General features: G+C 44.4%; 1 protein-coding gene across 4 annotated transcripts in view; it reads left to right on the top strand.

Moving 5' to 3' along the window:
- Pdpk1 (3-phosphoinositide dependent protein kinase 1) overlaps positions 1 to 21554 on the top strand; it is a 71178-nt gene that overhangs the window by 2472 nt on the left and 47152 nt on the right. For 3 of the 4 annotated variants that reach the window (XM_047533312.1, XM_047533313.1, XM_047533309.1), the window contains exon 2: positions 15817 to 15930. The exons of the other annotated variant lie outside the window; for it this stretch is intronic. In XM_047533312.1, coding sequence (XP_047389268.1) covers positions 15904 to 15930 — 27 coding nt within the window. In that variant the 5' untranslated portion in view covers positions 15817 to 15903. The remainder of the gene's footprint in view (positions 1 to 15816; positions 15931 to 21554) is intronic. 4 annotated transcript variants of the gene reach the window in all.

The raw sequence follows: 21554 nt of genomic DNA, 5'->3' as shown, positions 1-21554 counted from the left end.
TTGGAAAAAAGAAACGTGCAGCAGTGTTGTTAAAGGGAGAGTTGGGGTTTGGGCAGAGCAACTTCCTGCATTCTCTGGGTGTGCTAGCTTTTGCAAGGGTGCTGCATCTGTGGGGGAAGGTGGTAGAAAAGGCAGAGAGCATTGAAAGAAGTGGCTTCTGATTATCACACTTCTTCGTGAGTGGGTAGCTCCTCCTCACATGGCCCATCTGGTGTGGAGCATGATATATTTCTGTCCACAGTGACTTCCCAATAGCAGTTACCAAGTTGGCAAGGTGGGGTCCCCATGCTAATAAGGGGTGGAAGTAAGTACTTGTTGTGCTCCTCTGATGTGCCAGTTTAAGATAAGGATCATAGCAGCCTCCTGCAGAGATGGGGCCTGAAAGAAGAGTGAGGCTTCCAGTCAGGTCTTGGCCTCTGGGCTGCCTGCAGCATGGTTTTAGGGAGGAAGATCAGCTGACTTCTAGACACGTGTCAGCCTTTCCAGTGTGTCCTCATCCTTTGGGCTAGGGTTGGGGTGCTCGTGGACAGCTGACTGACTCCTGTGATGAGCTGGAAAGTGCTACAGAAAGGAAGGGCAAGAGTGACCAGTCCTGTGTGAGATGATATGTTTAGAGAAGAGTGTCCTGTTATGCACTTTCCCTTTCCAAAGAGTGCCTTTTGTGGAATGCCTTGGGCACAATCTTAGGTGGGTTTTCAGTTCTGTGAGGACAAGCAAGTCGCTTAGAGGAGCACTAGGGTGTAGCAGGTTGTGAGGCCAAGGCCATGCTGGTATGCTCCAGGGCCTGCCTGCGGGATGACAGGTGGTGATGGGGTATTCAGTGCAGTTGTTTGAAGGCAGGTTCAAAGGACAGTGCATAGGGGAGGAAGTGCTGGTGTGGAAAGTAAGTTTTGGACACGTACCATTGAAGTCTTCTCATTTGTGCATTCTTCTGTGACTGGATCACACCATTCACTTGTTCAGTGTGATGTCAGACCCTTTTAAAATAATTATTTGAATGTTGCCAACAGGTTCAGTATTCAGTCTCTAGCTGCCAGGTCACAGGTAGAGTTCATTTTCTCAGGGTCATGAGGAATATAATCTTTCTGAGATGAATGAGGCCTGTTTGGATCCTTGATAGCTGTTGGGTTCTGTTTCTCTACCTGACCTTGGTTGCATTAATATAGTTGTTCAAAGTCTTGTTTTATTGTCTTAGTCTGAAAAGTTTTCCTGGTGTTTAAACTGAAAGTTTATTCCAAGAGGTTTCCAAGCTTTGAATGTGCTAAGAGAGATACTCAGTTCATTATAAAGGATTGACTCTTATGGGCTTCAAATCTTTATCAGAGCACCTGATTGAGGGTTGTGTTTAAATTGTGGAATTACTCAGAGGCTGATAAAAGCTGGGTTGCTGGTGTTGCAGATTCTGTGTATGAAGAACATGGGTAAGCCTCTCACAGCCCACTACTGAGAGTGAGTGTGTGGTTTTCACCTGGAGATTTGCCAAGGGGCCTGATGAAGGTGGGTGTGCGGTTCCTGGATGGCCTGCTGACTTCATTCCACAGACCAGATTGGTGCCCTCTGTGCCAGCCTCTGTGCTGGGGGATGGGCCGAGTCTGTTTCAAGTCAGCTTGCGACCTGCAGGAAATCAAAGAATGTGAAGAGGTGGTTTGAAGGTCTGTCTGGATATCAAGGATTTTGGTTCTGGAGGTGCAGGTCTTTTGTGTGGACTTGGGGGCAGGCTGCTGTAGGTCTGTCCACTCAGAGAAGGCTGGTGTCTCCGTGGGGCTTTGTTTAGAATTCACTCAGTTAAAGGTGTAACTTTTACAGTGAATTTTTTGTGAAAATCCTATTCTTTGGCTCATTCTTCTCTTTAGGAACTGACTTGACTTTAGTAGGAAGGAGTTGTGGCTCCAAGTGACAGTTGAGTATTGGATGTTGTTAGAGAAAGCTAGTGAGATTTGCAGAGACTTGAAACTACTGACATTCTCACAAGTGCTTGACCTACAGTGGAAAAGTGTGAGAAAAGGGGATTGAGCTGACTTTTCAGTTCTCCCTTATTTCCAGGAGACTGGGCATTGGAAGGAGAGGGGCCATTGGACCTTCTGGGACCTTGCATTAGAGCCCAAGTCTTAGGTTGTGATGCCTGTGCACCCCTCGCTGGGTCAAAGGGGTCTTTAGTGCTGTGGGCTTGGTTGTAGTACAGCCAGGGCTGCTGGTCCCTCCAAGGAAGGCATATACATGTGACCTTTTCCTCCACATTCTGGCCATTGCCCTTTCCTCCTTCTTTACCATTTCCTGGTGACTGCGTGCTCCAAGAAACTTGCTGGCTGGGTCCTCAGGTGCCAGCACTCCTTACCCACTCCTGCCCCACCCCCTTCTCTCTGGCCTGTCACCTTCCTCTCCTAGAAGGGGACCCTGCCTTCAACACCTGGCTGTGTTCCTTTTACCAGCCTGCTGCCTGGGAGAGTGTCCAAGATGTTTGTAGCTGCCTCGTTCTTCATGGTTCTTGTCTTCTCCAGACTCCTCTTCTTTGCCTGAGAAACTCCCTCTGTGGAACATCCCTACCCCATGGTTATAAGCTTTGAGCAGCCTGCTTTTGTGGTGGCCACCCCTTCCTCAGGCCTTGGTCTGCACCAGTTTCTGTTTTTGTGTTCCCGTCTTGCTTTTTGAGACAGGCTTTGGGCTGTTGTGGCCTTAGTTTTTCGAACCTGGCTCTTTTGCTTCTCGCTGCTTTTTCTCAGGATATTCCTGCAATCTATCCTGTGTGTATGGTTTCCATGCCTGCTTGTCTCACTGTTTTGCTTTTGGTTGTTTTTTCTTGCAGTACTGGGAATTGAACCCAGGGTGTTCAGCCATTGAGGCATATCCCCAGCACATACCCCCCTCCCACTTTGTTCATTTGGAGACAGGGTCTCTTTAAATTACCCAGGCCGGCCTCCAACTTCAATCCTCCTGAGTCACTGGGATTACAGGCAAGTGTCACCATCCCTGGTGTAAAGAATCAATGTTAATACATAAGCCAAAGTCTATAATTTATTCAAAATCTTCTAGTTTTTAACATAATGTCCTTTTTCTGCTCCAGGAATCCATCCAGAACACATTACTTTTAGTCATCATGCCTCCCTGGGCCCCTCTTGCTGTGACAGTTTTTCAGACATTCTTTTTTTACTTTTTGATGACCTTGACTTTGTGTGTGTGGCATGTGCGTCCTAAGTATTGAACCAGGGACATTGTACCACTGAGTTTCATCCCTAGTCCTTTTTCAAAATTTTTCATTTTGAGACATGGTTCACCTAAGTTCTTTAGGCAGGCCTTGAACTTGCAATCTTCCTTTCTTAGTCTCCTGGGTCACTGAGGTTACAAGCTTGTGCCACCACATCTGGCAATGTTGACAGTTTTGAGGAATACTGGTCAGCTACTATGGAATGCTCCCCTGTTGGGATTTGACAGTGTTTTTCTCATAATTGGGGGTGTGGGTTTTTGAGAGGAGGGGCAGGGAGTTTAAGGGTCATTTTCTTTTACTTTTTTTTTTTTTTTTTTTTCTTCTTCTTCCTTGGGTACTGGGGCACTTGACCACTGAACCACATCCCCAGCCCTATTTTTAATTTTTTTTTATTTAGAGATGGTCTCACCAAGTTGCTTAGCACATTGCTTTTGCTGAGGCTGGCTTTGAATTTGTGATCACCTGGCTTTATTTTTTATTTTGAGACAGGGTCTTGCTGAATTGCCCAGGCTGGCCTCAAACTTACATCCTTCTGCTTTAGTCTCCTGAGTTGCTGGGAGAACAGGCATGTGCCACCATACCTGACTGAGATGACTAGGTATTTTTTACACAGCTGAGTGACAGAACCTATTGAAATTTAAAATTAAAAGTAACCTCAATGTCAGGATGATACCTTGCATCTGTCTTTGCAGTAAGAGGGGTTTAGTTCTTGGCTCTCTGACTGAGGATGGCTCTCTGGTATGGAGAAGGTTGGCGTTGGGCCCACTGTCCTCGACTCATTCCCCATGAGCCTGTCTAGAGTGTGGATGTTCTGACTTTAGGCTGTGTGCCCTTGGTGAGCAGTGCTTCACAGTCTGGCTTTTGGGATTGAGAGGGGTGTATTTTCTGCCCTGAACATCAGCACAGAGGCAAGTGGTGCTTGCCTGAGGAGTGTCCACACAAGTCTTTGTAGCTTCTCTTGCAAAAGTGAGGGGTGACTCGGTGGCCTGGGCCTGTAGATTGGAAGCTGCAGCTTGGGGAACTGAGTCTGATAACTAAATCCTGAGTCTACACTAGCTGACTGGCACCTCTCCATAATCTGGATTTTTAAATTTTTATTCATTATGAAAGGTTACCTTTCAAAACCTTAGGGCTTACTTATATATTAAAGCCCTTCCTATGAAGTTTTGACCACCAAATGCTGGATTAAAATTTTGTATTGAATGCACAGTGTTGTGAGCTAAGGCTCACCACATTGGACTTGCTGTGATGGCAGATGAGGCCTGTGTGGATCAGTGTCTTCACATGGCCATACCCTAAGTTCCAAACCTGTAGAAGAGCCTTGCCCCTCCTGGGTGCAGTGGCACATGACCTGTAATACCATTTTTTTTTTTTTTTTTTTTTTTTGGTGGTGGTGCTAGGGATTGAACCCAGGGCCTTGTGTAATACCATTTTGAGGCAGGAGGATCTCAAGTTCAAGGCCAGTTTTAGCAACTTAACTAGAGTCTGTTTTAAAATAAAAAAATGAAAAGGGCTTGGGATATAGCTCAGTGGTAAAGCACCCCTGGGTTTGATCTCCAGTACCAAAAAAAAGCCTTGCCCCATAGGTACCACTCTAAGGCAGCTGCTCACCCAAAGAAAGACTGTTTTCCTTGAAGATTCTGAGGATGGGAACCCTAGAAGTCCTTCTCATCTGAAGTTGTTTTTCTCTTTTGGCAGAAGGGCTAAAAGACACTCCTTTGAGCCATGTCTTAGAGGGCCATCACCTGGCCTTGACTTTGCTCTAATTTCTAAGGTGTTCTGTGAAGACGAGAGGCATATGCTTCATGGGTAGGTGCAGCCAACTTCAGAGTCACAACTGTGTCCCCAAGATGGTTGTGCAGCTGGTGATCCTGGATAGTGGTGGGTCCCAGCACTCAGAACCTAAGTAGTCCACCTTGCCTCAGGGTTTCTGGGTATGCGCCCATGCCTGATGCTTAGTGAGTGGGTACTGAGTGGCAGACAGCCTCCAAAATAAGTGGGGACAGGCAACTGGGCACAGTGGTGCACATCTGTAATCCTAGCACCTTGGGAGACTGAGGCAGGAGGATCACAGATTCAAAGCCAGCCTCAGCATTTTATCGAAACTGTAAGAAGCAACTTAGTGAGACCCTATCTCAAAAATAAATAAATAAATAAATAAATAAATAAATAAATAAATAAATAAAATTTTAGGGGCCTGGGGAGATAGCTCAGTTGGTAGAGTGCTTGCTTGTCAAGCACAAGGCCCTGGGTTCAATCCCCAGCACTGCCAAAAAATAAAAAATAAAAAAATAAAAGTAAATTTTAAAAGGGCTGTGATTGTGGCTCAGTGGTTAAGCACCCCTGGATTCAGTCCCTGGTACCAAAAAAAAAAAAAAAAAAAAAAAATGGTGGGGACAGGACAGGCTACATGTCCCATGACTTCTTTGGCAAATGATGGGGTTTGTCCAAAGACAAACCAGTCTTCAGGAGGATTGTCTGAGCACTGGCTTTTGCTTGATGTTTCTTAAGCAGGCTTGCTTTGCAAAGTCACAGCAGTCAGATCATGCGGAAGCAGGTGCATTAGAAGCTGAGAAGTATGACAATGCTCATTCCTGGCAGCTGCTGCTGCTGACTTCCTTCCTTGAGGTGAGCACTTACCTGTCCTGCATGTGGTGCCAGTGGACTATGACTAATTCTGGATACAGGCTGAGAGGAGATGCTGTTCCTTCTGTTGCACCATCTCCAAAGCCCACAGCATTTACTGAGTGATTTTTTCCATTGTCAACTCATTTTTTCTTCTTGTCGTTTGGTATTTTTCTTTCATGAGCTTTTCATTGGTCAAAATTATAGTCTTCTACTGATTGTATGTACATAGCTGGTTATTATCAGATATACAATTTAAAAATATGCATCTAAATATAGATTTTATTTGTGAATGCATTTTATTCTCATTCCAAAAAAAAAAAATTATGATGTAAATGGTGCTGGTTTTGGTTTTAAGCGTAGCAGACTCTCCTATGCAGGTGCTGCTGGCACTGAGCCCTCTGTGTCTGGGGAAGAAAGTTGAGGAAGACTAGTGGATAGTTTAGGAGAAGCAGTTATGAACAGAATGGGCTCCATGCTCCAGGCCTGAAGAGAAACAATTTTTTTTTTTTTTTTTGTACCAGGGATTGCACCCAGGGCCCTGAACCTCTAAGCCACACTCCCAACCCTTTTTAGTTTTTATTTTGAGACAGGGTCTTGCTAAGTTGCTTAGGGCCTCACTAAATTGCTGAGGCTGGCCTCAAACTTAGAATCTTCCTATCACTGAGATTACAGGCACGTGGCACCATGCCAGGCTAACCTGATGACATTCTTGGGTGAAGACTATGTCTACTCAGGAGGCTGTGGCAGGAGGATCACAGGCTTAAGATCATCCTGGGCAATAGTGAGACCCTGTCTTAAAAAGAAAAAAAAAAATGGGATGTAGCTCAGTAGTAAAGGCCCTCTGGGCTCAATACCCAGTATTGCAAAAAAGCAAAGCCTGTGCCTGCAGCTTGGGGGATAGCCTCCATGGTATTTCTGTCCCTCTGTGAACCTTGCCAACCACAGTCCTGTCCCAGGGCCAGAAGGGAAGTAGTCAAGAGACTGGCCATTCCAGGTGGTTTCCAAGGGGCAGGGGTGGTGTTCTGCCAGGAGAGATGACCAGTCTTCACGTGTCTGCTCCAGAGGCATGTGCAGGAAGGACCTGGGCCCTAGGTTAAACCCAGTAGGTAGACAGGGGAGGCCAGGAAGCAGGGAGGGCAGGTCTGAGTTGCCTGAGCAGGGAAATGGCTAAGAGTGCAGGAAATTCCCAGTAGGAGTGTTGTTTTGTACCTGCTCAGATGACCAGGCAGGCCCTACTTGCCTGCTACAGCTGATTTTTGCATGGACCCTGGATTTGTTTCCAAACTCTGAGACTTTTGAACAATATGCGTCAAAAGAAGTTGGTGGTATTAAGAAATTCATGCTAAACTTTTTCTGTTAGGTGTTTTTCCTTTTGAGCATTTTCTTTTCCTTCAAAAACCTTACATTCTTCAAATTGTTGTTGAACATTTAAAAATCTGGGATATCCTCAGATCCTGTGTGATCTGTGTTTGTGTGAAGCTATCAAGATAGCTTCTAAACGAAATGTTTTTGTTTTGTTTTGGTACCAGGGATTGAACCCAGGGGTGCTTAACCACTGAACCACATCCCAAAGCTTTTTATTTTTTATTTTGAGAAGGGTCTCACTAAGTTAATTAGGGTCTTGCTAAATTGCTGAGGCTGGCTTTGAACTCTCAATCCTCCTACTTTAGCCTCCTGCATCACTGAAATTACAGGTATATGCCACTATGCCCAGCCAAACGAAATCATTTTAAAATAAACTTTATTTTGGAATACTTAAAAGAGGTCCCATAACAACCCTACCAGATTCTCCTAAAGTTAATACCTTACAAAACCATAGTACATCTGTCAGTAGTAAGATGTTAACACAGGACCACATTATTTTTTTTAAATAGTTTTTAGTTGTAGATGGACACAATATCTTTATTTTATTTCTTTATTTTTATGTGGTGCTGAGGAGCGAACCCAGGGCCTCACACATGCCAGGAAAGCACTCTACCACTGAGCCACACCCCAGCCCCATTTGTTTTTTTTTTTTGTTTATGTTTTTGTGTTTTTGTTTTTGTTTTGAACCAGTGATTGAACCCAGGAGCACGTAACCACTAAGCCATATCCGCAACCCCAGCCCTTTTCATTTTTTTATTTTGAGACAGGGTCTTGCTGAATTACTGAGGCTGGCCTTGAACTTGCGTTCCTCCTACCTTAGGCTTCTGAGTTGCTGGGATTACAAGCATGCACCACTGGACCTGAGGACCACACTTACAAAAAAAAAAATATTAAAACAGATTTTTTCCTTAGTTTTAGATGGATAACAGTACTTTTATTTTGTTTATTTTTATGTGATGCTGAGGAGCCAACCCACTGCCTCACATGTGCAAGGCAAACACTCTACCACTGAGCTATGTCCCCAGACTGTGGACCACACTATTGAATGAACTACAGACCTGTTTGGGATTTCAGCAGTAACCCCCACTGCCCCACCTCAATGTCCTCTTTCTGTTCCCGATCTTGCCCACAATATCACATTGCATTTAGTTGTCTCCTCAGTCTCCTTTGATCTGTGACCTTCCTTATTTTTTATGACTTTGACACTTTTTTCCCCTTATTTCTACACTGGAAATGGAGCCCAGGGCCTGACACATGTTGGGCAAGCACTTTACCACTGAACTGCATCCCAGCTCTTTTTTAAAAAAAGTTTATCTTGAGACAAGGGTTCCTTGAACTTGAGGTCTTCCTGCCTCAGCCTCCTGAGCTGGGGTCATGGATGTACGCTACAGTGCCCAGCAAGATGGTCAACTTTGATGCCTTTTTGAGCTTTCAGGTGAAGCTGCAGTGTTGTTTACTGTCCATTGACTTTTGCTTTGAATCACAAAATGAACCCTGTCGCTCCTACTTTGTGTTTGAAGCTGTTAGATTGAACCAACAGCAGACAGAAGCACAGATCTTGGAAGACCATATTTTGGGGAAGCCAGGACTTTTTAAAAATTTCCCATCCATCTGTAGAATTTCCTCCAGCTTCCTCTCCACATGGCAACAGCATAGTCAGAACAGTAGTTAGGTAAGATTGGTCGGAAGACAGACCAGGGCACCACAGCAACAGGAAAGTGCTTTGAAGAAAGTGGTGGCTTTGTCTCCTGGCAGTGAAATTGGGGCATGTAGAGCAGTGGACTCTGGCCCATCAAAGTCTGTGGTTAGGTGCTCATAGTTAGCTTTGAGACAGTGGAATCCCAGACTGGCCCATTGCCCTCCCTTGTTTCTGGTAGCTAAACTCTAGATGAATGGTGTGCTTGACTAAATAGATCTTTCTGTGCATGCTGAGGATGTTGTGAGGTGTTCCTCTGGACTTAGCTTTGAATAGTGTGACACAGTTACTGTGTCTCACTTGGTCAGTATTGACCCTGAAGAAACTCTTTGTTTAGAATTTGAAGGTGAGGCAGCCAGGAGGGAGAGCATGTACTTCTGGTGCCTTTTGCCGTGCTTGTGAGTCTTCTGGAGGGGGTTCCTGCCTGATGGCCTTTACTTACATGGTCAGTTGAGGGTTTTTTCCTGTTTCAGTGAGGGAATAACTTCTCAGGATTAAAAACCAAAGTCTGACCCCATAAATCCAGCATTGTCCTTTAGGATCACCTGATTAGAACAAGCATCCATATTACTGTGGTTCTACATTTGCACATGGGACACACTGGGTAAACAAAATCCTGGTCATCTTCAGGACTCTGGAACTTTCCAGCAGGCCCCTTCACTGCTCCTGGGGAAATACTATTCACATGGGCAAAGCACAAGCTATGGATTGCAGGGACAGAGTTGAAGGACAGTGTGGGAGGAGAGGGCAGAACTGGTAAGCCCTGAAGTCCTCAACTCAGCAGAGCAAAGACTGTTCTTGAAAGAGTGGTGGGCCAGCCAGTGGGGAAGGGGTGGGAGGTAGGACTCCAGAGGGGAAGTTCTGTATGCACCACAGGTGTCCTTGTGTTTGCCTGTGTGCCTGATTTCATCTCAGCATTGATTTGTGAGTCTTGGAGGCTGAGGAGGTTCCTTTAAGGAGCTAGGTCAGAAACTCAGGGGTGTGGATTAGGTGCCTGGTAGGCTCTGGTTAAGAGGGAAAATCCAGGCTGGGGCTGGAGCTCAGTGGTAGAGTGCCTGCCTGGCACGTATGAGGTCCAGGTTCCATCCTCAGCACCACGTAATTAAGTAAAATTAAGGTATGTGTCCATCTACAACTAAAATTATTTAAATAAACAAAAATTTAAAAAAGGGGAAATCCTCACTAGATCCTTGCTGACTCTGAACTGTCACTCTGATTTGCAGACTACATTATGAGGAAAAACATTTATTGAATGAATTTAATTCTGAAGGAAAGATTCATATTTAAGTGGTGTATAAGTAAATGTGATTTCAGTTTAGAAACTCAGTTTTTCTTAGTTGTCAACTTTAGCATGTTAAATTATTGATGGTAGCAACATGAAAGGCAATAGACTATTGATATTGTTTCCTAAGAACTAATTTCATTGAGTAAACTCTTTTTTTTTTTTTTTTTTTTTGCGGTGCTGGGAATTGAACCCATGGCCTTGTGCTTGCAAGGCAAGCATTCTACCAACTGAGCTATATTCTTAACCTTTTTTTTTTTATAAATACTAGTTGCCCAATCCAGGGGTACTTTACCACTGACCTACATACCCAGCCCTTTTTATCTTTTATTTTGAGATGGAGTCTCATTTGCCTCAGCATCCCGAGTTGCTGGGATTATAGGCATGTAATGTTGCACTCTGCTGAGTAAAGATTTTAAATGCATATTTATCCTAAATTTGATCCAAGGTTATTTGCTTGTGAGATATATGAGAATGTATATCTCATATATATGAAACCATGAAGTCTAGGAGTTGGACTAGTTATCTTTCAAATGCTGCTGTGTTTCTGGTACAATTCTATTAGTTAATGATTTCTGTTCTACCACCTGGATCTACATCCAGTAGTTTATTCTACTTTTTTAGCAAATGTTCCTTAGTGTAAGTTCTCTCATCCCCAAAATAATTCTTTGGGAATGAGTATACAAGTGAGCCTGGAAGTTCAAAAGGTGTGTGGGCCCCACGAATTTCCCCAGTATCCAGCCAGGACTTAGTGACTCTCATGGGTGGGTCATTGAGGCCCCTGTCAGTCTTCCCATAATGAACTCCCTCCTATATCCTCTCTTCCCCAAAAGTATCCTGAATACTTTCTGCTGTCCCTGCCCAGGCCACTCTATCTTTTGTGACTGTCAAGGTTAATAGAGGGAACCTAGAAGACATGTCCTTCCTTCACTCAGAGGTCATCACTGTTAACTCATTGATATATTTCCTGTCCCCACCCCTGCCACCCCGCCATACTGGGGATTGAACCCAGAGCACTTGACCACTGAGCTACATCCCAGCTCTTTTTATTTTTTATTTTGAGACAGGATCTCACTAGGTTGCTGAAGTTGGTCTTGAACTTGTGATCCTCCTGCCTCATCCTCCTGAGTCACTGGGGTTACAGGTGTGTGCTACCATGCCCAGCTCTCGTCTGTTTTTAATCAAATAGGAATCCTTGCTCTATGTCAGATACTGTTTTGCCTCCTATTTTCACTTAACATTTTGGAAGTGAGTGTCTTTAAAACTCCACTTGCAGAGTGTACATAATACTCTTCTATGAGTGAACCGTTGTTGCATAGGTTGTTTCCAGTTGTTTGGAGTAATTTTTTCTCCCTTGGTTCTAGGATTGAACCCAAGGCCTTGTGCATGAGAAACCCACACTCTATCATTGAACTACCCCAGCCCAGGATTATTTTCTAAATGAATTTTTTTGACTTTAGGTCTTGCTGGGTTGCTCAGGGTGGTCTCAAGCACCTGTGTTCAAGCTGTCCTCCTGCCTCAGTAGGTGGGACTATATGTATGCATTGCTTAATTCAGCTTAATGGGGATATATATGTTTATGTGTTACACGTGTGTATAAACTTGTATACACACGTATTTGCATGAATGTATGCATGCATACATGTTTATACGTGTGTATGCACATAGACACATATAGTATACGTGAACATATACATGCGATTCTTAGAGGGCAGGGGGTGGTACTGGAGATTAAACCTAGGGCCTTGGGCATGCTAGGCAAATGCTCTCCCATGAACTGTATCCCAAGCCCTTAATTTTATTTTGAAATGGCCTCGCCAAGTTGCCCAGGCTGACCTCGAATTTGCAATCTTCTGCCTCAGGCTCCCCAGTAACTGAGATTATAGGCATGTGCCACTGTATTCTACTTTAATGGGAATACACACTTACATATAGACATTTTTTGCTGTGCTGGATACTGAACTCAGGGCCTCATGCTTGCCAGGCAAGTGTTCTTACTACTGAACCACACCTCCAACTCTGGATATTTTATTTATTTGTTGTGGTACTGGGGATTTAACCCAGGAGTGCTCTACCACTGTGCTATACCCTCTAACCTTTTTTATTTTTTATTTACTTATTTTTATTTTATTTTATTTTATTTTATTTTTTAAATATTTTTTAGTTGTCAGTGAACCTTTATTTTATTTATTTGTATGTGGTGCTGAGAATCGAACCCAGTGCCTCACACATGCTAGGCAAGCACTCTGCCACTGAGCCACAACCCCAACCCAATTTTTATTTTTTGAGATTGGGTCTCAGTAAGTTGTCCTCAAACTTGTGATTCTCCTACTTCACATTCCCAAGTCACTGGAATTACAGGTGGGTATTTTAATAATATAAATCTTGATCTGAATGTCTGACTATTTTGGTTAGATTCCAGTTAAGGGAGTTGACGAGGTCTAAGAGGTGTTCAGCCTGCCTTCTGGTTCCCTGGTTAGCACAGGGTCAGTGTCAGTTGGACTGACCCTCCCTTAACTGGGAGGGTTGAGAGCGTGGACTCTAGTTGAATATGGCTTCACTGTGGCATGAATATAGCATGACTGTGACAAAGGCCCACCCTGTCTCTTTGTCCCTTTCTGTGAAAAGGACGAGAGTGGTACCCACCCTCCAGGGTGGTTTTGAGGACTGTAATAATATGTGTAAAATACTCAGAAGAGTGTATGGTGAATGGCAAACAATGTTCTCTTCAGAAGTAGAGAAAAATGGCATATTGTAAATTTTATTTTAAGCAATAGTAAAGTTGTACCTAGAAAGGTATATATTCTTTATATATACCTTTATAAAGTTTAAAGAATGAAAATGAAATGAACTCACATGTGTCTACCACCTACTTTAAAAAAATAGGATTTTAGCAGTTTCTGAGAAGCCCTGAGTGACCTTCCAGATGGGAATCCTGTCCCCTCCAGTCCAGAGGCAGCACCTATCCTTATTAGTTGATGAAACTAATAGTATTTTGGAGTGGTAAGGGAGTGGTACTGGGGATTGAACTCAGGGACGCTTTATCACTGGACTGCATCCTAGCCCTTTTTATTTTTTATTTTGAGACAGGGTTTCTCTTAAGTTGTTGAGGCTGGCCTTGAACTTGTGATCCTCTTGCCTCAACATCCTGAGTCATTGGGATTACTGTCCTGGCTCAACCTCATTTTATTTATTTGTTTATTTGTTTATTTATTTATTGATTTATTGATTTTTTTTTGTGTGTGTGTGTGTGTGTGTGGTGCTGGGGATTGAACCCAGGGCCTTGTGCTTGCAAGGCAAGCACTCTACCAACTGAGCTATATCCCCAGCCCTTCAACCTCATTTTATAGAAGAGTAAATTGTGACACAGAAAGAGGATGGATTGGCCAGGAATAAGTTGCAAACCTGGAGTTGGACTCTGGTTCTTGATTTTGCTTCTACTCCACTGTAGTTGTTCATTCCATGTGGAGACCTGTGGGATAGGAGAGGGCAGTGATGACCACTCTATTAACACCTTTACCTCCTCCTGTTCTTCATACTGGGTCTAGCTTTGTGGCATTTTCTGGGGGGAAAGAAGCTTCTGTCCAGAATGTTCCTTGCCACTGAGCACAGCCTACTTGTGTGCAGTATCCCTTTGGAGTGAGCTGGTTGGCACCTCCCACAGCTCCTGCTCCTATGGCGGGTATTGAACCCAGTACTAGGCAGGTGTTCTACCACTGAGCTACAGTCCCAGCTCTCCCCACAATTAGGGGCCTAGGAAGAGAGTCCCAATTGCTGGAGTGTGTGTGTGTGTGTGTGTGTGTGTGTGTGTGTGTTGGCTGCACCTGTTGCTGTGCATTCCAGGGCTCCAGAGCATTCGCTGGCATTTAAAGACAGTGTGGCATTTTGAGTGTAGGATCCTTTCTCTTGCTGACCGAAGTGTTAAGCTGCATGACAGCATCTTGGCCATAGAAGGCCCTGATTTCAATCTTGATTTCTCTCCTTTTTGCTAGGGAGTTCAACTTTTCCATATGATTTTGTTCTCAAAGTTGGGCCTCCTAATGCACTAGGTATTAGTGCAGTTTTATTCACAGGTAAATTAACAGCATTTGGAAAGGGGGTGGGCTTCATTTGGCCTTGAGAGGCTTATGTGATCTGAGACCCTTACCTGGGAAAACTTTGTGTATGTGGTTTTGGTGCCATTTTAATGGTATAAATGCCCATAGCTTTTCCCTCTGAGCTTAGCCTGCTCACATTTCCTTGTAAATCAACTCATCAAATCCTTACAAGAAGTCTTGGCTCTCTTTCCCTCTGACTTTGAGAGGAAGAATCTGAGCTACAGAGAGGTGACCAATGGCTAGTGAGTGGCAGAGCTGGCATCCCAGCCCATGCAGAACAGGAGCCCTAACATTGTTCGTTCCAGCCCTGGGATTAGTTCATGTGCAAAATGTTCAGTTTCTTAAGGAATGATTCAACTGTTGAATTTCTTTTTTCTGGTGTAATGGGGACTTCGATTCTTCCTCACCAGGTTTGTGGGGGTGGGGGGAACCTCTTAGTAGCCAAGACATGTTTTGGTAATCTAGTGGTGATTGCTCAAATATTGGGTGGGTAGAGAGCAGTGACCTCCCCTGAGGCTGGAACTGTTCTTCTGGCACCAGTTTCTGTGTCTTTAGCCTCCAACTTCTAAAACTCATTCTTTGTATAAATTCCTTGCTTAATATGCATTTTGCCCTTAAAGAGATAAAGAATCAGAGGGATCTGAGGAAATCCAGTCCACCTTTTCCTCCAGATTCAACCCCCTTGCCTGTCTGGTAACAGACCCTTGGGTTTTCTCTTTTTATAGTTCTGGGCCTTTTGGAAGATGCTCATTGAATATCTGTTAAGGTTATGAGTGAATGAACTATTTGTTGTAAAAGGGTTTTAAATTGCATTTCAAAGTAGAGAGGGAAATTACCTGTGATTCTCCAACCCTGATGCAATCCTTGTGAGCCATCTTGGATTTGAGAGAGGAAAAAAAAAAAAAAAAGCGTGTCTTTTGCTGAGCCCCGTCCTGGGGTAGGCCAGGCCGTGGCTCCCCACTGAAACCTGAGAGAGTCTATCATCCTTCCAATTCCTCCTTAGCTCCCTGCAAGACCAACTTGCCAACAGGTAATTAGGAACTGTGAGGTGTGCTTTCAAAATATATGACTCTGTATTTTAAAAAGTAAATCTTCATGTACCTGACAATTAGTCTTCTAATTACTGTCTGATAAGTGAAACTTGAAGAGAGGTGGAGAAGAAATCCATGGGTCATTTGTTTTCCTTTGACTCCAAGTCCATTTGCATTTTAATCTATCTGTCAATCATATGTTTGTTACATTTAACGGTTTTGAATGTGGGTCACTGGTATGTTGTACATTGATGTTTTCCTAAACATTCCCTGGCAACGGAGCATTGTGCTGTGTACTACTTCTAAGCCTGTTTTTTGTGGATGTGAAAATGTAATTAGATCTCAAGTTAGTTATTCCTTGAGGTTTTGTACTTCTGAAAGGGAAACTGCTGAGCTCAATACTCAAAAAGTGAAAGAAGTTGAAACTCTTGAGTTCTTATGTGTAAATTGCATGAGACAATTTGAAGTTCTCAGAAAACTTTCATTTGTTTAAAACTTGCTTGTTTTTCTATTAGATACTTGCAGAGACAAGGTAGTCCTCCCTGAACCCTGGGTGGAAAGGAGTGGTAGAAACAGCTTGGGGAGCCCCACACAGAGAGCTGATGGGCAGCTTGTGGACTGTACTGCAGGTATGGTGAGACCCGCTTTTCCATAGGAGGTACTCAGTAGCCTTAATGACTTTGGGTGTCAATGGCACTGACTGCCCTAGCTAAATTCAACTTAGGGGTTTGTCCCTCCTGATCTCCATAGATCTTTTGCATTTCCCAGAGATGATGCAGTTGCAGAAGCTTGTCCTGGCAATGACAGGAGTTAGGAGAGAGGAAAGGAGGGATCCCTTGCTGCCAGGATTGGGGAATGGATGTTATAAGGGTGAGCCTTGGGGCATAGTGGGGCGAGAAGCCACTCTGATCTGGGAAGTCGAGAGTATCCACTGTTGGAAGACTGTTGGTGAGGCAGGCCAAAGCACCCAGTCTCACCTGGATTGGCTATGCATTTGCATGTGTGTAGGAAAGGCCAGAGATGAAATGGTAATGGGGGGTTCTTCAGGAAACACAGCACCTGTGGAATGAATAGAGGGCCATCTTCTTGTGAACTCTTGTCAAGAATCCCATTGTATCAGGGAGAACAGGGATGGTAAATGACACATCTAGGATTTGTTGCTTTAAATTTCTCCAGAGATTTAAATTTCAGAATCTATTGAGTAGTGAAAAGGATTTACTTACCATAATTTTAGGTCACAAAATGGGTAGCAAACGGATTGGGCTTAGCTGGAAGGGGATGACTCACCCCAAGCCCCAAGTTGGCTGGTTCTCAGGCTGCGTGGCCTCTAGGGCTGAGGGTTGGAAGGGATGCTTGAAGTCTGGCAGGACCCCCTCTGGCACGTGGGCCACTGGGCAGTGCATGTCTTCCAGAGCAGGGCCGCAGTCTGAGACAGCTATGTGCAGCTTAATTTTTGCTTAAAAATACTACAAAATTTGCTCTTTCAAATAGCAGCTATAGTCAAATAAGTATTTATTTAAAAAATATATACATATGTATTATTTATTTTGGTTCTAGGGATTGAACATAGAGGCGTTTAACCACAGAGCCACATCTTCAGCCCTTTTTATTTTTAATTTTGAGACAGACTTGGTAAGTTACTTAGTGCCTTGTTAAATTGCTGAGGCTGACTTCGAAATTGGGATCCTCCTGCCTCAGCCTCCCAAACTGCTGGGATTACAGGTGTGCATCACTGCACCTGACTTCAAATAAGCATTTAGATTTTACTCTCAAAGTGAACTTCTCAGGCTTTTCATTTTTCCCAGTTGATATTTCATAATGATTTAATAGGTAATATTGCATCTGTCATTTCCTTTTACTGAAAATGTAAAATCGTTTCATTAAAACATAACCATAGCTGGGCACAATGGTGCACACCTGAAATCCCAGTGACTCGGGAGACTGTCAGGAGGACCACAAGTTCAAGGCCAGTCTCAGCAACTTAGACCTTGTCTCAAAATAAAAAATAAAAGGGGATGGAGATGTGATTTGGTGATAAAATGCCCCTTGTTAAAGCCCCAGTAACCTAAAAACAAACAAACAAACAAAAAACATAGCTATGGCAGCAAATTAGGACTGCCTTGAGAGAAAGCAAGTGCACCCTTTTGACTCTGTAAACATTGCTACCTGGAAATGGCCCTGAGAGGTGCTTAACTGCACTAAGAAGGAAACTTTTGCAGAATTCCACGAAGACAGAAGGCTGCCATGGTCAGGTTCCTCTATCATTACACACATAAGAACGTCATGGCCAGGTGACCAGTGTCTGAGAGCCCAGGAGTAGTATGTGACTGTGTGGGCTTTAGCCTCAGGAGGCACCTGGGCCCTTATGGGTGGCCTTGTGCCTCATGCTTCCCTTTTGTGATTTGAAGTATCCAGTGGGTGTTCGACTGACCCTAGAGGAGTGTTTAGGGGTGCTGAGGTATCTGGCTGGCATCCAGGGGCTGTCTGGAAGGTGGCCATGCCATGCCCAGCTGCACTTATGTGAATTGAGAGCTGTCCCTACCTCCAGGCCTTTACGCTGGCCAGTCCTTTGCTGAAAGTCTCTCTTCAGATATCTCTGGGGACTTCCCCTCCTCGAGTGTTTGCTTAGATGTCGTCTTCCCAGTGAAGATTTCTCTGGTTGAATGTGTACTGCCCCCACCCACATAGTGCCATCTTCCTTCCCAGTGTGGCTTCTTTTTTTGGTTTTTTTTTTTTTTTTTTTGGGTGCTGGGGATCGAACCCAGGGCCTTGTGCTTGCAAGGCAAGCACTCTACCAGCTGATCTATCTCCCCAGCACCCCCAGTGTGGCTTCTTGAGGGCCTGGACTTGTTTTGTTCTTTGTATCTCCAGTTACCTGGCAGTGCAGGCCTGTGGCAGGTGTTCAGTAGACTGGTGCTGAGGGACTGGTGGTGCCACATGGTTGGAGGTGCTGGAGAGGCCTTGCTGTATCACGTGTTATTGCCACTTCAGAAATTCAGAGTTCTTTCCACACATCACTTGGATGTTGATTTCAAAATGATTGGTCTCTCTTCTTTTTGTGGTTCTGGGAATTGAACTCATGGCCTCACATATGCTAGGCAAGCATTTTACCATCCTTGGTCAAAATATGAAATATTTTATAGTTTTTATTTTGATACAAGTTCTTGCTAAGTTGGCTGTGTTGGCCTCTGACTTGCCAATCCTCCTTCCTTGCCAATCCTCCAGGCCTCAGCCTCCTGAGCAGTTGGATTACAGGCATGCACCACCATGCCTGGCTGTTTTCTTTCTGACTTGTGAAGGCTGCTGCATTTTGAATTTGAAACTTTAGGGGAAAGTGAAACTTTAAAATGTATGAAGCAGGGCTGGGGATGTGACTCAGTGGTAGAGCATTTGCCTAGCATGCATAAGACCTTAGGTTCAATCCCCAGTGTTTCAAAAAATAAATAATAGAAATGAAAAAATGTAGCCAGGTGCAGTGGCACGTGCCTGTAAACCCAGTGACTCAGAAGGCTGAGGAAGGTTGAAGAAGGAAGATCGCAAGTTCGAGGCCAACCTTAGTAACTTAGTGAGACCTACAACTTAGTGAGACCTGTCTCAAACTACAAAAAGGGCTGGGCATGAGACTCAGTGATAGAGTGCCCCTAGGTCCAATCCCCAGTACTGCAGTTAGTCAAAGCAGTAAATAATGTATGATGCATGTTTAGCTGTCCTTATGCTTCAGGTTCCAAATGTAACTATGTCCCCCCTGCTATTGCAGTGTTGTGTCAGCAGCTTCACCCTTCCTGAACCCTCCCAGCACCTATACATATTTACGTAGCTACCTCACCACTGTAACCAGATGGTTCTGGAGCAGGAGGTCAGCTTCTGTCGGCAGGGACTGTGTCTGTCTTCTGGCCGTATTCCCCAAGCCTTGCTAGCCCAGTGGCCATGTTTGCTGAGTAACTGGATGAATAATGTAGTTCATTTACCTCCTTAAAAAACTATGAGGGCTGGAGATGTGGCTCAGGGGTAAAGCATTTGCCTAGCATGTGTGAGGCCCTGGACTCAATCCTCAACACCAAAGAAAATGAAGGAAGAAAGAAAATAAGTTATTTAACTGGGAAGTCTTAAAAAAAAAAAAAGAAAAGAAACTTTCATAAGCAAAATGAGTGACTATATTCTCATGAAACAACAAAAACCATGCCTTTGAAGACTGTGGTTTATCTTCAGAAGTCACTCCATAATCCTGGGCTAGATATAGCTGGGTATGCTAAAGGTCCTGGATCTCCCATCAAGCCTTCCAGGGCTCTGAAGTTGCCAGTATGCTCTGAACTGTCCAAAGAACACAAATGTGCCTGCTGAGCAGGGTGGGTGAAGGCCTGGCAGAGGTTTTTCCAGAGTCCTGGAAATTCTAGGTGGAGGGAGTTGGTGGCTGTAAGTTCTCCACACTTCCCATTCCTGCCCTGCCATCCCACCTTACCCCTGCATCTGGTTAACCTGGCTTTGCTTTCAAGGAGAAGCTTATTGACGCCTTCAGACTTTTCATTAGAATTGTATTTTCAGGAGCTGCAGTTGTAACTCAGTGGTAGAACACTTGTCTAGCATGTGTGTGGCACCACATAAAACAACAAATTAAAATAAAAGGTATTGTATCCATCTGCAACTGAAAAAAATAAAACAAACCAAAAATTGTATTTTGGCATAGTGACATTGCCCAGCATCTTAAAGGAAAGAGTTAGATTGGGTACCTTGATGTTTATAGTTGGGAAAGACCTATCTGAAACCTCTCTCTCGAGACAGGCTCTGGGAAGTATATGGAATGCAATTTGTCTAGCCACTGGCTTTGTCATGGTGCATAGATCACCCTCAGGGTGTAGTGCTCATCATAGACTCATGGGAGAAGTGGCACCTAGTGCCCCTTCACCTGTTGCTGTGTCTACTGGGTGGGTGCTCTGTCTACTCTCTGTGGAAGTGACTCCCCCTGCAGGAAACAGCTGCGGGGGGGGCACTCTGGTGCTACAGGTCACATGGGCTTAGTGCTTCTCCTGTTCCAGTCATCTGGCTGGTTGTGTTCCTATTCTGTAGCAGCTTACTGTACAATGGAAGAAACAGTGTGTTCTTCATAGTAGCCAGACCTGGGTTCCTTGGTGTGCTTTTCATCTCTATTTCGTGCTGAGAGTTTCCTTTGTTAGTTTAAAAAACCAAAAGACAAATCAGAAATTATTGGGTATAATCTTACAGCAAGTGAAATGTCAAAGGCTGGCATTTGGAAATAGCATTGTCAAGCAGAGTTCTAGCCAAAATCTGTGTTGTGACCAGCTGAGCCAGGAGTCCAAGAGAAATTAGACTAGGCAAGGACTGGTGCCTGGGTGGTGTTTCCTCAAACATGGCCATGGGTGTCTTTCTACTTGGTCAGGAGGGGATGGCAGGCCACTCTCAAGGGAGGACAGCATCTACCCAGACTTTTGGGTTCATGACATCTTTGCTGGCTTCATGTGCTTTACCCTCTGCTGCTGAAAAAGCAGCTCTGTTACCATAGCCTAATGGGTTGTGCCTGCTACCATCTTCTCAGCCTCCATGTGGGCCCAGTCCCTGAGACTTTCCTGCCACTGCTTCTGCAGCCCCCTCAGCCACTCTTACCCTTCCTCCCATGGACTTGGCTTGGCTCTTGGGTGCCTTAAGTGGGCTTGATGTTATACTTGCTCTTCCTTAGTTCAGTGTCTCTCACCTTGAAGTTACAGCCCTCGATGGGAGTTTTACTCCCATTTTATGCTATTTGTAGCACAAAACTAAGTTTTGTCATTTCCAAAACATTGTATTAGGATTTTTAAGACTCTTCACAGCTGAAGAAGCACCTCACCCTCTCTGAGGATCCTGGTGACCTGTGTTTGTACTTCTTCTGTCCCAGGGGGAGCAGAGGGTTGACTGTACAGAGCTAAGTTCTGGAGGGGCTGCTGAAGACCTCCTGGGGCAGGGCAGAGTCTGTCAGGCTGGAGCAGGCTTCTCAGTGGAAACTGTTAACTCCTGGATCTGATAATTCTTTGTTGTGGGAGTGTTCTCTTCATTCTAGGATATTTAGCAGAATCTCTGCCTCTACCCACTATATGCTAATAATACTTATTTCCTCCCCCAAGTATGACAACCCAAAATGTCTCCAGTCATTACCAAGTCTCACCAGAGGGTGCAAAACTGCTCTGATTGAGAGCTCCTGCAATAGAATATGTGCCAGGGCATCTAAGTCCTGGGGACTGAGCCCTTCTGGTGGTGTGAATAG

The sequence above is a fragment of the Sciurus carolinensis genome, chromosome 18, assembly GCF_902686445.1.
Source record: "Sciurus carolinensis chromosome 18, mSciCar1.2, whole genome shotgun sequence".
Classification (NCBI taxonomy): domain Eukaryota; kingdom Metazoa; phylum Chordata; class Mammalia; order Rodentia; family Sciuridae; genus Sciurus; species Sciurus carolinensis.
Note: the sequence above shows the minus strand (reverse complement) of the source record. Positions and strands in the feature narration are given on the sequence as shown.